Source organism: Anser cygnoides, chromosome 3 (assembly GCF_040182565.1).
Source record: "Anser cygnoides isolate HZ-2024a breed goose chromosome 3, Taihu_goose_T2T_genome, whole genome shotgun sequence".
Taxonomy (NCBI): Eukaryota; Metazoa; Chordata; class Aves; order Anseriformes; family Anatidae; genus Anser; species Anser cygnoides.
In genome coordinates, this window is record NC_089875.1 from 70099601 (window position 1) to 70116038 (window position 16438).

General features: G+C 40.6%; 1 protein-coding gene across 5 annotated transcripts in view; it reads right to left on the reverse strand.

The window, feature by feature from the left end:
• Window positions 1-16438, reverse strand: part of DSE (dermatan sulfate epimerase) — a 35502-nt gene that overhangs the window by 15259 nt on the left and 3805 nt on the right. For 3 of the 5 annotated variants that reach the window (XM_066994390.1, XM_048065476.2, XM_048065477.2), the window contains exon 2: window positions 8442-8910. In XM_066994390.1, coding sequence (XP_066850491.1) covers window positions 8442-8857 — 416 coding nt within the window. In that variant the 5' untranslated portion in view covers window positions 8858-8910. Of the gene's footprint in view, window positions 1-8441; window positions 8911-9203; window positions 9409-16438 lie in introns of those variants that run through there. The other 2 variants (XM_066994391.1, XM_048065478.2) reach the window with 2 other exon arrangements.

The following is a 16438-nucleotide window of genomic DNA, read 5'->3' on the forward strand; positions in this document are numbered from 1 at the left end:
TCCAAGATTAATGGCATACATATCACCTTTTTGCACAGGAATTAAAAATCAATGTCCTGTCTTCTTGAAACAAAAACAACACCAAGAAAAATTGTGGTAAGATTACCACAACCTCACCACTTCTTGACAATACCACTAAAGTTGCTAATGTCTTTTCTTTCAGTAGAAATTGTTTTTTGCATTATTCCCTCATTTCTCTCTACTAATAACTACTGCATTATCAAAACCATAAGTATTATAATTTCTCTAAGAAGTGTAAGCCAAGAGGAAAAAAAATATACTGTCTGTCCAGTTCAAGGCCGGATTTAAGACAAGCAATTCTCCCACTTAAAGTGAGGTCCTTGATCATGGCCTATGGGATATTTAGAATCAGCCTTCCTTCACTTTGTATCCAATTCTTAAAAACAAATTGAAGTAAATAGGAAAATAACACGCTCTAACTTGAGAAACACAATACCCTTCTGGGTATTGTGATATCTGATCTCCAGCCTCCATATCAATAAATAACATGGCATACCTGATTGCAAAATGAAGCACTAAGCACATCCTGACACATATATTACGCAAGTAATCCACATCCTGAAGCTTAATGCTCCAAACTTCCCCATGACAAATTACTTACTGCAGAATAACTTGGAGGTTGAGGGCAGATTAAGCTAATGATTGGAGGAAGCATGGCAGAAACCACTTCACAGTTCTGGAACTCTCACTCGCATTAGGTAGATGCAAAGGCAAATGAATAAGGGCTCTATTCAGAAGGCTTACAGCTGAAAATTAGTCCAAGGACATCCCTTTAGTACATTTAGATGTAACCTATCTTAGACATAGTAGCTAGGTAACAGCATGGTTGAGCTTAATGCATGCTAAATGTCAAGCGTGGATGCAAATGTGGCATGTAATAGTGCCAACTGAGCTCTCAGTCCTGAGGCCAACTGCATAACTGTACAGACTTGCCAATGCCAACGTCAACATCAACACCCTGGAACTCCAGATAACCTTGCTATTGTTCTGACCCACTTCTGGGAGTAGGTGATACAGCTTTAAACCTTCAATCAGGCAAAGGAAATATTCTTTCTTGAACAGAGGAAGCATACATACCAAGAGGAAGTATAACCACCAAGGGAAATGAGACCACCAGCATTTGTTTTATAAACTAGACTCAATGTCCAGTATTTTTCTTAGAAAGTCTCTAAAACAAAATATTTTCTTGTGCTTAAATTGAATACTTTGTTCACTATCGGAACAATGTTGTCCATTTTTTTTTTGGAAAGAAAATCCATGAAAAATTCTCTTCCATCTAAAACAATATCTCAGCTTTCACGGTTCCAACATTTTTCTGGTTGCCACCAGAGCAAAAGCCATACTATCTGTACAATTCAAGTGCTCAGCCATTTGCAACCATAAAAATACTAAGAGCTTTTTTTTTTTTTTTTTTAAGTCCTTGAAAAACTGATGATTTATATTTCCTGTGTCTAAGGTAAAACATAACAAGTTTGCTCCTATCCCTTTATCAGCCGTGTTTCAACAGGAGTCACTGAGACCCACTCATGCTTATTTCAGCTCAGTTCATAAGCAGACAAGTGGTGCTTAGATATAAACGTTTAAATTTATACCAGAAAAAAAATGACAACATATAATACTTCTGAAAAATGTTGTCTAAAAGCTTATTATAAAAGTAGGGTTGTACCACTTAGGTGCTGAGGAGGCAACTACAATTTTACTCCTTTAGAAACTTTCAGCTACTGTCTATCCTCTCTTTCTCCATGTTTCCCTATGGGCTTATAACCATCATTCTAAAGCTTCTAAAGCTGCTTTCAAATCATTTTCGATCAGTTTTGTCTTTGATCATAAGACAGTCCCTTTCAAACTTGGCTCTTTCTTAGTGTCAACCATGATCCTTCTACGCTGACAAATTAATAAACAAGAACCAAATCTGGTTTGGTAGCTCTCAGTACCACATGAAGCAAACACAGAAATTTAGTTATGTTATTATTTCTAGATTACCTCTAGCTCTCATTGCAGAGGATTTTTCTATCAGGCATGTGAGCTCCCTGTAGTCACCACAGAACTTCAGTAACAATTTATCTCCTAGAAAACCTAGCTGGAACCATACGTTAAAATAGAAAATGTAGAAGAAACTCTTCAAACTTCAGCTAGCCAGACATCCACAATTCACAAGTCAATTTCACAGACATGTACAATTTCTGTTTTTAAATGCTACACATGAAAAAGATAAAAAAACAACATGAGGGTTTGATATTTCACTTACTAAAATAATAAACATTCCAGATATCAAATTAATCCTCCTACCCTACATTTTCTTCCTCCCTGTACGAGACTATCTCAGCATCCTCCTCCAGGCTTCTTATATACTAATTTCTATTCTACAGTCTTATAAAACCTTTCTCAGAATTCTTTGAATGTGCCTGATGGTTATTATTAGGACTCAAACAGATGTGCTAAATTTGTGTTGTCAGCATAGAGCCTCACTCGATTTCAACTTAGCACATGTGAATGGATTTTATTTGTACATTTATCTACACATTTAAGTATTTGTATTTGTGTATCTTTTACTTTACAATTCATGTTGTTCTACACTGAGCACTATCTGGACACTATCAGCAAGAGTCCTATGGCATACTCCGATACTTTCAATAAACATGGACTAACAGAAGGCTACAGGATTGCTGGTTAACAAGAAATACTGGGAGGGCCAAAAAGTTGTTATGCCGAAGCCTCCTATTAGTTTTTATTTCCTCACTGCTATTTCCTTGGAATGTTTGCATGTGCTTGACAGCAATTATCTCCAATGTGAAACCCCATGAAGTCAGGCTTGCTGTCAAATCCTACACCTTACTGTACATTGGTAACATACTTGTGTTCAAAAAATGGTGTGTGAACTATGTGCCCCCCAAAAAAAACAAAACACAGAAATCCCTTGTCTAGAAACTCTAAAGAAGGAAATACCTCTGTGAAAAGGGTGCAGAATTTGTGAGCTTCTGAGGTATTTGTTTGTATAACACGCTTAGTAAAGACGAAACTTTTTCACTGCTTTGTCCAAAATACAAAATCTGACTGGACTCTTATTTCTGCATGATGTGTGACTGTGACTCTAATTACATCCCTTTACTCAGTGCTGGAAGAGGCCAAGACGGCATATGGAAAAAATCACTAGTGCAGATCCCCTCGGCCAATAATGCGTGTCTGGTAGGGAGTGTTCAAGAGGCAAGTCGGAGATAAAATGCCAGAAAACTGATCTATATCTTCTGCTCTCTGTAAAATAAGATAATATGGCTTAAATAAAGACAAGTTTTTAGACAGCATTTAGTTATTGAATCACAGGAAGACCAAGCAAGTTATTTAACACCAGGTTTTAATTTTTAACAGGAAAAATTCATCTATTTTCATTGAAACATTAATGCACTACATTTCCCTGCTCTTGCTAACCTTCAAAACATAGTCTGTTCCCATATTATTTAGATGATTATTATAGTTAGCTATTAGCCATTGACCCTTTGTTTATTTTAAAATGTAAACCTACTCCAGGATGTAGCAATTATGGATGCTCTGTTATGAGCAGCATGACTATCAACAGCGGTTGTTATGACAAACAGCTCAAGCTCTGTTAGCCTACACGGATGGGAATTCAATTAAGGGTGTCTTTTATTATGTGATATATACTGACTATCACAGTAGTAGACAAAAGACCTAAGTGCTTAATTACATGCCCGTTCAAAGCATGCATCAATTATCAGTAAACTTTATATTATTTGTGTCGTGATAATATTGAACTATATTTGGACTACACTCACTAACATAAAGATGAGATTTAAGAATGTCAGTCTCCTTGATCTCTTGACATTCTTGGACAAATAACCAGTGATCCATCCAACTACTGCACACGCTACCAAAATACACTTTTGTTTTCTAGCAAGGTTTAAATTTTATTTATGATTGTTATGAAAATTAGAGGAAACTCATTCAACATTTTTTTTTTAAAAATCCAGAGTTATTTTATAGTCAACGCCATTTCAGCAAAAGTCAAAAACAAATCCAGATTATATTCTTGAAAGGATCAAGCTGCCAAGAAGTAATGTATATGAGAGCCAGATCTAACTTGCTAACACATGTTGATTATTCCTCAGAGATAAAAAGTAATTTTTAGAGCAATTTACATGGCACTCTAGGCACCTACATTATAGAAGTATCAGAAGAAAAAGGTTTCTCCAGACTTATTTTACCGATACATCTCCAGACAAACCCTCTCTACTGCTGGCATAAGCGGTTTTGGCAGATGAGTCTCACAGCATTCAAGGCTCTAAACCTGAGCATCATGAAAACACGTCCTTACTTCCACCCTCCTGTTAAGAGCATGTTTACCTCAAATCATTTAGTAAGGACAATAGCCTTAATTTATCAGCCAGAATAATTTTTTCCCCAAAGTCTGAGAGGAACTAAGCATGACTAAATAGACTGAACAATTTTTTTAATAGTTCCATTTCTGCAACACTGCAAGAAATGTTCACAGCCAGTCTTATTCAGGACTTATCTCCAGAACTTCTAATTGCCTGCTAGTAGCGATCATGCAAAAGCTCTCGTAAGTGCAGTGTTTGTTCTCCTAGTTTTATCTTAAGTGGAGAAGTGTGTGTAGTAAAATGTTTCCCTAGCACTTTTTAAATTGCATTGCTTGGGAAGAACAGATTTATGAAATCTGTCTGTCCACTCCTTCAGCTTCTGAACCTGTTGACCTATTTGAGCAAAGCCAGACATAGCAACACATGGCTCAGGGATGTTACACACCTACAATTTTCCTGAAAACCACCACTGGACAAGGGACAGGAATGTACAGTTCTGGGCTCCTCAGTACAAGAGGGACATAGAACTACCAGAGTTCAGAGGAGGGCTACGAAGATGGTTAGAGGACTGCAGCACCTGTCGTATGAGGACAGGCTGAGAAAACTGGACCTGTTTAGCCTGGAAAAGAGAAGACTGAGGGGAGACCTCATTAATGTGTATAAATATCTGAGGGGAGGGTGTCAAGAGGATGGAGCCAGTCTCTTTTCAGTTATGCCCAGCGACAGGATGAGACGCAACGGGCACAAACTGAAACACAGGAGGTTCCAGCTGAATATGAGAAAACACTTCTTTACCGAGAGGGTGACAGAGCACTGGCACAGGTTGCCCAGAGAGGTTGTGGAGTCTCCTTCTCAGGAGATATTCAAAACCCGCCTGGATGCCTTCCTGTACAATGTGCTCTAGGTGGGCCTGCTCGGCAAGGGGGTTGGACTAGAGCATCTTCAGAAGTCCCTTCCAACCTCACCCATTCTGTGCTTCTGTGATACATGACTACCATCAATGATGGAGATAGTGTGAACTCCATGTTGACAGCATTTTCAGCCATAAGTTCAATGGGGAGAAACATGATTGGAAAACAGGTCCCTGTTTCTGTTACAACATTTGAAAAGCTGACTGCTAGACATGTTTGGAGGTTATACAGAGGGCAGTTCACCCCGGCCCTATTGTCTACACACAGAACCTTGATTAGACCTTTATTGCTTGCTGAACAACGTGTCTGCATCTTATTCAACTAAAACAGTGACAGATGGCCGTGTAGCTACATATTTCCACTACCCACAGTGAGTGTGAGCAATGAAACTAGGGAGGAAGGTGATGAGTTTGGAGCTGTCTGTACGTCCTACTGGAGATGGTCACACATTCTGGGATTCACCTGTGGACAGCTGTCAGTCTGCCGGCGTGCCAGGGGAAAGGCAGTTCTACAGGTTGCTTCCCAGGCTATATGGAGAAATGAAGGTAAGACTGAGGGTTTGTATTGCTATGCATCAATTTTGGATTGCAATTTTCAATTTTGGAAAATTTTGGAACCAAACAACATCCTTTTGTGCCACCACTTTTCTTCCTAACTCTCATGTGTCCTCTCTTCCTTAACATAAAAGCAATTTAAGCCTACTGCAACCCTTCTCCCTCCTATCACTTTTCTTCTAGCCCATGAATTTCTGTAGCATTCAACAACTTAATACGTGGTACAGGAGAACCACAACACTATGACACCTTTTAAATAATGCCTATCAGGATGATACAGATCCCAAGTTATGCTAGCTCAATCCGGCATATTTCCCATGAAGGACCATGGCTGGAAGCCATTTAGAGGACATTCCTAGTTGATCTTTCCCCAGAGATGGTAGGGAGTAGTGGTCTGAGCAACGAATACTGCTTGAACAGCTAATGCTTCCTCCTGTGCTGACTTGAAATCTGACTCGGACTTCTGGTGAGCTGCTGCCACCACAGAGCTGTAGGACAGCAGCTGCCACTGCTGGAGGAATATGGTGTCCCTTTCTAGCTACAGGTAACTGTCATGGGCAGAAGCCCCTGTTCCAGCAAAACCCCTACTTCCATCCTCTGACCTCCTCACAGTGGCAGCAAACCTGGGGCACAGTCAGCAAGGTGCATGAAGTAGCAGCTGCTGGTAGTGGGTAGGAGAAATGCAGCTGCCTGAGGGGAGGGGGGAAGAAGATAAATTGCTGGTAGGAATGAAAAAGGAAGGTGAGGAGAAGGAGAGAAACTTTGGGGTTTCAATTGCTAGACTCACTCATACAGAGAGAACATTAACTTCTGCTGCTGTAGAGAGAGTGTGGGCAAGGACAGAGTAACTCATGTATAACAACTCACATCCAAGTGAAGTTTATCCAGGCCATCAAAATGCCAGATACTCAAAATTGTATTAAAGTATTTACATAGACAACTATTTTTATCATATCCTAGTGAGTCTTAAGGAGAAGAACTGTGCGGCAAAGCAGAGATGCAAGCCTGAATCATAGAATATCCTGAGTTGGAAGGGACCCACAAGGATCATCAAGTCCAACTCCTGGCTCCACACAGGTCTACACAAAAATCAGAATTCAGACCATATGACTGAGAGCATAGTCCAAATGCTTCTTAAACTCTGACAGGCTTGGTGCCATGACTACGTCCCCAGGGAGCCTGTTCCAGTACCCAACTACTCTCTGGGTGAAGAACCTTTTCCTGATATCCAGCTTGAGCCTCCCCTGTCGCAGCTTGACACCATTCTCTCGGGTCCTGTCGCTGGTCACCAGAGAGCAGAGCTCAGCACCTGCCCCTCTGCTCCCCTCGTGAGGGAGCTGCAGGCCGCCATGAGGCCTCCCCTCAGCCTCCTATCTTCCAGGCTAAACAGACCAAGTGACCTCAGCCGCTCCTCATGCATCTTCCCCTCTAGGCCCTTCACCATCTTTGTAGCCCTTCTCTGGACACTCTCCAACAGTTTTACATCCTTTTTGTACTATGGTGCCCAGAATTGCACACAGTACTTAAGGTGAGGCCACACAGCGCAGAGTAGAGCAGGACAATCACTTCCCTCGACCGACTAGCAATACTGTGCTTGATGCATCCCAAGATACGGTTGGCCCTCCTGGCTGCCAGGGCACACTGCTGGCTCATATTCAACTTGCTATCAACCACAACCCCCAGATGCCTCTCTGCAGGGCTGCTCTCCAGCATCTCGTCACCCAGTCTGTACGTATAGCCAGGGTTGCCCTGTCCCAAGTGCAGGACCTGGCAACTTGCTCTTGTTAAACTTCATGTAGTTGGTGATCGCCCAGCTCTCCAATCTGTCCAGATCTCTCTGCAAGGCCTTTCCACCCTCAGAGTCAACAACTCCTCCCAGTTTAGTATCATCAACAAACTTACTCAAAAACACCTTCTAGTCCTACATCCAAATCACTTATAAAAACATTGAAAAGAACTGGCCCTTAAATGGAGCCTTGGGGGATCCCACTGGTGACTGGCCACCAGCCTGATGCAGCCCCATTTACCATAACCCTTTAAGCCCTACCTGCCAGCCAATTGTTCACCCATTGTGTTATGCTTTTATCTAGCTGTATGCTGGACGTTTTGAAGCTCAGACAGATGTTAGAGCATTCATAAAACACTTGACTGAGGAAACTCAGAGTCACTTGTACCTACACTTAATGATACCTTTCCTGAATTCTTTCTAAGGAAATATTGCCCAAAGGAAATGTACAAGTCTGGAAAAAAAGAAAAGAAGAAAAGCACTTTCAGCATTTCTCACTACAAATCAGATGTGAAACTCTGGCTTCTGATCTGTGGTGGTTTGTGACTTTTTATTTTTATTTTTTAAACATTATAGCAGTTGGGATGGCACACAAAGGGCCCTGCCCCTTCTTTTAGCATCAATTTACAACAGGACAGTTACAGTGAGGGTCAAAAGCTGTGTGGCACCACTGGTCCAGATGAGGGTAAATGCATTCAGCAAGTTAGTTACTGTCAAAGTGAATGTCAACTGAAATAATTTAAGTCATTCACACATCCAACTCACTCTTTCAGCTGCAAGCAGTATATACAGTAAGAACAGCAATTTAAAAAAAAAAGAAAAGACAAAAATCTACCAACTAGGCTGAGCTGCCATCCTCTCCATGTAATCCTTGGCCATGCCGATGGCCTCAATGTTGTCAGGGTAGAGCACGCAGAACATCGCCAGGGCCCCAAGATTGTTGCCGTAAATTTCATTCCACCGAGCGCTGAACTCCTTCGGGTCCCAGGGAGGCAGGTACTCCAGGGGATTGGAGAGCATTGTTTGCACTGCCTCGATCAGCCGAGCTGCAATGTGCCGGTGCGTGGTGGCTGCCTGGAGACGCAGACCCTCCACATCTGCCTTGGAAAAGTAGAGCATGGGGTAGCTATCGTAGTTGGCGTTGACAAAAGGAACCATTGCATCCGGGTTCTCCCTGGCTCCGAAGGCAAAGGCGAAGCAAATTGTGTGTATGAAAAACACACTTGGGGCTCCTCGTGTGTGAGTCCTCATTGTGGCATCAGATCTCCAAGCCCCAGTGGGAGCCAAACCATCTTTGAAATATCCTACGGAAGACAGATGTGAAGGAGTCAGAAAAATAATCTGTGAGGCAATATAATTAAGGATGCTTTCTAGGAAATATGATTCCATCTAGACTTAAAAAATAATAATAATGGATTGTCCAACTGGCTTTCAAATCATTTCTATATGAATCATCCAGACAAAACACCTACTGAGCAATTTATCCTAAAGGAAAACCTGTATGCTTTGCAGAAAGCCTCTCCCTCCCATGTCTTTCCCTCCAGTAGCTGATACAAGGCAAATGAACACACTGACATCTCTGGTGCTCTGAACTCACCAAGATTTCAAGTAATTGCAGCAGTGTCTAATTCAAAGCACTGCTGACTGTACTGGCAAGCAGAGAAAGCAGGGAGGGAAGGAAGGAGGCGTGGAGACAGCCACTGAGATGGTGCTAGCAGCAGCCAAGCCTGCGTGCTGCATTGGCTGATGTTAACAGCTGGAGAATGAAGGATGTGGAATGCTGGAGTTTGCGCAGGGGTCATTTTATACTGTGCTCAGGGCCTCCAGTTCTGACACGTCCTTACTTAAAAAAAAAAAAGGAAAAACAAAAACCCCCACAGTCTCAAAAAAAAAAAAAAACACAAAACCACTATCACCTCAATAATAATAATAATATCCAACATGACAAAAAGAAAAGAGAAAAAGAAACAGGCCAAACCTTAGAAAAACAGCTGAAATATCTAGCCTCTAGGGCATTTAGGTATTTTGTATTATTTTTTTTCCTAAGGGGCTCACCATTTTGCATTTGGAGATTTACTGCCAGCTACCAAGAAGGCTGAAGGTTAAAGTACATTTTTTCCTACATATACAGCTTCTCAAAATGTGCTCAAATGACAAATCTATACTGAGGTTAAATGCAAGTATTTAAACATAGTAAGCTACTTCGAAAGAAATACCAACTATCTAGCCTGAAGTCTCAGATAAAACATGGCCAGGATCCCCCTGAGGAAAGCCAGCAAGTTCCTTAAATTCTTCACAGGGGAAAGGTTACAGAAAGCAGACCCAAGAGAGACAGTTTTATGTAAATAATGAGCAGTAGTTTTCAATTATTAAAAAGAGAAATAGACAGAAAGAAAGAAAACCTAAAAACAATAACGAAATCTTTTTTCCATGGAAAACTTGTTTCATAGGATTCAGTAATAAAACTCTTAAGAAGCTGAAGTACAAAGCAACCTTTTATTTCTCCCCATTGCTCTGAACATATAGATGCCAAAATTTCCTAACAGAAACTTAGGCTGCTGAAACCTTATTTAGAGACCCACATCCTGATTATACAATGTCATTAATACATGCACAAACAACAAGATAACCTTGTTGGACTGGGTCCCTCAACAATCACTAGGTACACAGACCCTCTAGTTGTCCATGTTCAGCTCCTAAAATTAATTTGGGAGAAAGTAATTTTAGCCAAGAAGTACATCTTTTCTCGTGCATTCCTTCTTAGGGTAAAAATAATATTGTACTCTATAACTGCCTACTTTTTTGCATTACAGTGCATAGCATAATTGCTTTAACAGAGAGTAATGGAAGATGACATTTTCACAGCATGCTAATGCATTTTGCAGGTAAGTTTTGCCCTTTTTTGGATATAAACCAACCATTACAGGACACATTACACAGATCAAAGAGTGGTTTAGTTGGTAATACTTTTACTATGTCTACATATCCTCTCACCACATATGCACACACAAAGAAACATGCACTGTAGTTTATCCAAACAGACTCTAGCCCATTGGTATCCTCATCTGTAAATAATGAAATCATACAACAGCGTATTTTGAAATGAAGGAGCTAAAAAGCTGCCAGACCAACACATCATGTTTAAAACACAATACCTTATTATTTTTTTTACCTTGTATATTAGAGGCAACCACCAAACCACAGTGTTTGGCCTAAAAATAGGATAACTGGAAAATGGGTATATCATATATTCATAACCAGCATATACAGAATGAGGGTATGGAAAAGTCAATAAAGAGTGACAAAAGCAAGACTACAACGTCATTCTTACTTATTCATGGTCAAATCATACCAATGTCCTTCCTATGATATAAAGACAACAGCCCATGGTGGCAGCAATTTGGTAAGGCCAGTGAGCCCTGATATACAACTTTGCAGGGTTCAGCACCACAAGACTGGTGGCTGGAGAAGGTAGCTAATAAGGAGTCCACCTTCCTTCCCATGCAAACCTCTGTGGAGGCACCAGCTACAACGACATGGAGGGAATGACCGAGGTGAGGACCCAGGATGGCATGAGTACGGCCCCACTGATGCTACAGAGGGTGAGGAGAGACACAGATTTCTACGTTTTCTCAGCTGTCATGTCCTTAAGAGCAGGACCAGGAAAATTAATAATAAGATTCACAAAGCTACAAACATAATAGAAGTGTGGATGCCCACTATCACCCAGATAGCAAGGAAATACAGACTATGTGTTTACAGGCAGCCCAGACAAACCAGTCCCAAAGGGATTACAAGAAACTAAACTGCCTTGAACCGCACACTCGATTTAGGACTTCCCTGACTAGAACCAGACCTGACCACACACTGCACTGACTTACTGACTGGTCCCAGCAACTCCAAAGGGCTACGGGGTATGTTCATTCTTCCTCACTTCTGTAGTTGTTTAGAAGCTAAACTGGTTTATAAGACATCTCCAAAACTACTTCAAAAGTTAGTAGGTGGGAGAGGCTACAGACTGCAAAAGAACCAAAGCACCTTCAACAGGAGGATCTGACCAAAACCAGTAACATTTAGGGACTATCTAAAATTCATTACAATAGTATAAATGTACCAGGAGGGTGGAATAACCCCAAACCACCAAAGTAGAATGCATACTTTTTGTGTCGAACACCATATTTTGATGTTTCCTTAGTTAACTAACTTGCATACTAAAACCTGAAGAAAAATACAGCACTGTTTGGAAACATACATATGAAATCCAATTATCTCCATAGCTTAGGTGAATCCAAACATGGATAGATAACTGCCACATAAACTCCAATTTACCAGTTGTGAGCGAAACTGCAACAAGTTTGTTCAATACATGGGGCACAAAAGTAAAGGAGCTTGGGCTTTCTGATCACTTAAATCTCACTCACAATACTACTTTTTTTTTTTTTTTTTTTAAGTTAAAAGAATTTCTTGTTCTCATATTACACGACATCATTACCAACTGCATCTTCCAAGAAAAACTTTACCAAGCAACTCAACCTTTTCTGAAACTGGTTTTTTATTCAGTTTGGAAACCGCAACCTGATAAAGTATTAAATATAAGGAGAGTGAAGGATGCTTGCCCGCAGAAGAAAATGTTAATATACCATGTGCTTTGAAAGGTTGTCACTCAGTCCTAGACTGAAAGAGCATTTGGCATGATTTCCACTCCATTGCGAGCAGAAACTAACAGTAAAGAACACCATTTATTCTAGAAAAAAAACAGACTAAATCTTAACTATTTCAATTCTCCCCATCTGCATTAAAGAGTGGATGTTCGACTGGAGAAAAAAAAAGGAATTGTTAAACTAATGCTACTAATTGAACTGGACATTGGTATATACACAGTAGGTTCACCAAATAAACACTGTTTAAAGGAAAACCTAGGCCCTGTTTACTCCAGCTACTTGTGCAATGAAAGACAGCTCCAGCAGCGAGAAGGTTGGAGCAGGAGAAGGGGGAGTGGAGAAGGAACAGCTTGGTTGGGACCACCAGCCAGCACAGCCATCCTCGAAGCAATCTGATCTTCTTGTGGAGCACTAAAAAAAAATAAGCCATTTGGAGAACCATGGTTTTCTGTGGTATCAGTTCTGAAGAGCACTATACTTTGTGCATGATTTTTGCTGGGGCAACACTTTTATCACTTCCTAGAAGAAAGAAGTCACAGGTGTCTTTGGTACCATCTCTGAGACCAGTCCATGCGTCACCCCTCAAATGGTGGTCTCATCAACTTGTACATCCAACACCAGAAAAGGTAGTATTTGGGATTGCTGGTGATTAAAATTTCCAACAGAAGGCATCGCAACACCATGGATTATTCAGGTTTCTGTATGAGAGCACTTCCCCAGAGCCAGGGCTGGGACATGTACAAACCACACCTGTCCACTCAGTCCCACCGGGAACGACTGTCACAGCACAGAGCTCTTGCCTCACCTACACCCACGGAGGCCCTGGGCCCTCCTCTACCTCATGGCGGAGGACCAGCATCTATAAAACTGAGTTTATCAGTTATAAGCAGTGATGTTTCAAAACCACAGTGCTTATAGCAATTGAGTTATTTTGTCAGTTTTACCACCGATCGGAATATTTTGCAAACGTATTAAAAAACAAGAGAGCAACCAAGTCACCTACTGAATCCAATAACATTTAAGGACAAAACAATGCAGACTAACTCCATGAAAACACAGAGTGAAAGGGTCAATAGAAACCAATTCCTGTATGCTGCCATTCAGTTCCTACTGACTCATAGAAAAATCTGAGCGCAAAATTAGGCAGCACAGCGGGACCAAGAAAAGTATAAACTTTGTGCTGCAGCAATCACAACAAATCTGGTGTCCAAACTCCCAAGCTATGCAGTTCCCACATCAGCAAGTACTCCAAGTCCCTTTCAAAGCAGCTGGGCTGGACACCAGTGCAGGAGAAACTCATGTTCCAGGACAAGAGCAGTTGGGAGTCCTTCCTCCAGCCTCCTCCTGAATAGTTGGATAAAACCAGTTTCTATCTGTCTCTCCAGTGAAAATGCCAGGAAGGTGTAGAATCACTGCTTACAACTTGAAAATACCTATTATGACCTTAACCACCAGGGGACATTACTTCACTTCTTCCTCTGATTTTTTCCACTATGAGAAATATGCTACATTGCAATTACATAATGTCAAAAGTATTTAAAAGCTTATATACTGAAGTCTCAAATATGATTCTGAATCAAATCTACAATAAAGAATGTATAGCTCAGGTACCCATGCGTTTGTTTCGCACTTGTTCTAAAATGATCTGAAATACCTTAAAATAAGCTTCACATCAGCTCATATCTGAATACCAGCTGTACTGTGAAAATCATAAAGACAACCAGAAAGAACCAGTTCCTAAACTAATTATCAATATATGACATCATGTCAGTCAAGATTTAAACTTGTGCCTGTCCTTCCATCTAAGTGCAAAATTCAATGGATCTATTTAGCACAGTAAAGAGCTGTGTGAGTATCATTCTTTGAGAACAATGGCTTACACTCATACTACACTGTGCTACAGACAGAACAGTAACTACAAAATATTTTTATAAGTTTACAGTAGGATATGTAAGTTATCTGCTGTGGAAACTTCATCTGCTTATTCCTTTCATTTAAAATCTTACTTGTCTATTTTACTACCACATATATAAATTAACATACACACACTGAATGCATAACCTTTTCTCTGCCTCAAGTGAAGACAAGATTTAAATTGTCTGCATGCCCAAACCATAGCCTGGGAATTTGGAATTCTCTGCTATTTTATAGTTTATTCCACCACACAAATGCTTTCTCAATAATGTTTTGGTTGCACTAATATTACTATTCTTAACTCTTACTGGGATCTTTTATTCCATACACTTCACCATGTAGAATGAATAAGAAAGTAATTTTGATATACAGAACCATAAAGGCACTCATTCCCAACTAGTACAGACATGCCTGTTAAGGCATCCACACTCAGTGGATGAAATGAAAGCTCAGTCACTTTTACCATCAAAGACATAAAACTTTGAATTACCACTGAAAGATCCCCTTTAGAGCAACTTTTTATCTTACCCCAAGATGAAATAATTTGTAAAACGCCATTTAGATAATTAAAAATAGCTTTCACAGAAGCTAGCGCTAAAGAAAGAAAGTTTGAGAATCTTCCTATAGGCCAAAAGAAAATATTAACTCCACTATCCCACCCACTGATGTCCCAGAGGTCAATCTGCAAACCACTCGTCCCTCTGCTAAACTGTTACAGAATGTAGGACGCTTTTAGGGACTAGGACTATTGTTGTAATAGTGCAGAAAAACAGAACAAAAGTTCCTGTAACAATTTGGGTGGTGAAAGACAATTAATCTGGCAGCTGCTACGAAGTACAGCTATTTCTGGCCCATGCAAGCAGACCCATTCAGCTGTCTGGAAGCGTGTAAACACTTGGGTTCAGGATATCAGAAACCATGCAGAAGGATTCCAGTGAAGGCAGCCCACCAGCTAAAAGCGAAACAGTGTCTCACAACGGGAAGTAGGCAAAGGAAGAGATTATTTGAGGTTACTGTGATCTACGCATGGATCAAGCAGAATTACAGCGCACAGTAAAAGCTGCAAAACGTTCGGAGCATGACTGCCAATAGGCAGGAGGTGCAAATAAAGGACAGAAAAAAATTAATCATACGTGTAAAAGGGGAGAGGCAACTTTACTGCTGTCAAAATGAAGTTCCTCTTTTTGATTAATCCAGCCTACCCAAACTGTTGCACGCCATGGAGCTTCCCTCACATTTCAGGTGACCGATTACAGCACCAGAGACTTCTGATACTGATGCTGGTGTTTCCATCTCTGACCTTAGTTTCTATCCTCTTTTCCAACTAATGCTTCTTTATTAATCTCGGTCTTTACTCCTCCAAATATCTGTAAAAGTTTTAAGTCCCCTGGCTTATTGTTCACCTCCACCGTGTACAATGAACAGTTTTAAACTTTCCTGCTTATTGTGATAATGGACCTTCATTCAATTGCCTCCAAGATGCTGGACATGAATGAATGGAGATGAATGTCCCAGATGCAGTTTTATAAAACCAGTTCTTTCTCTCTGCGTATCTACACCTATCTACACACTTCAGCAGCTGAAGATATCAAGTAAGTATTTATATCCGTAAAGCATTTCTGCAAGATGTCATACAAACAAATGGGAATGTATCGTGCAACACATCCTTCACTTGCTATGGAATCAAAGCGCATTTTAACTGTTTCCATACCCGGGTAATGACTCAGTCTAGCACACAAAACTATAATAATTTTTACTTTTCATTTATGTTAATGTATACTGACAGCACATAGAAGCACCAGCAAAGACCAAAGACATTTATGTTAGTCAACTCACGAACATGAAAAGATTGCAAAATGAATGCCTCTGTGTTTGCGGACCTTAACTGCACCACCCTACCTGATAGCCACATCTCACAGATCAATATGCTGTTCTTTATTATCAGATGCACCTGACTTTTTCCAAGGTACAAAGTCAGAGAGACCATCAAATATATTGTCATGGGGCTCCTTCAGGGTGATTACTGTCTTGCTGTCGCCAAGAACAGCCCTGATATGAAGCGCCAAGTACATTTTCATGGAAAGAAGCCTCAAATGCAGATACAGATAAAGGTTACGCTACTCCTGCGAAACTTAGCTACTCAGTTGGGATTACCAAGTTGCTTGAGTAGGCTTCAACACAACCATAAAATTAATATGCTAATCTTGAAATTTAGAATTGTGTAGTCTCATTTCTGACCTTGAGCTGTGCAGGCAGG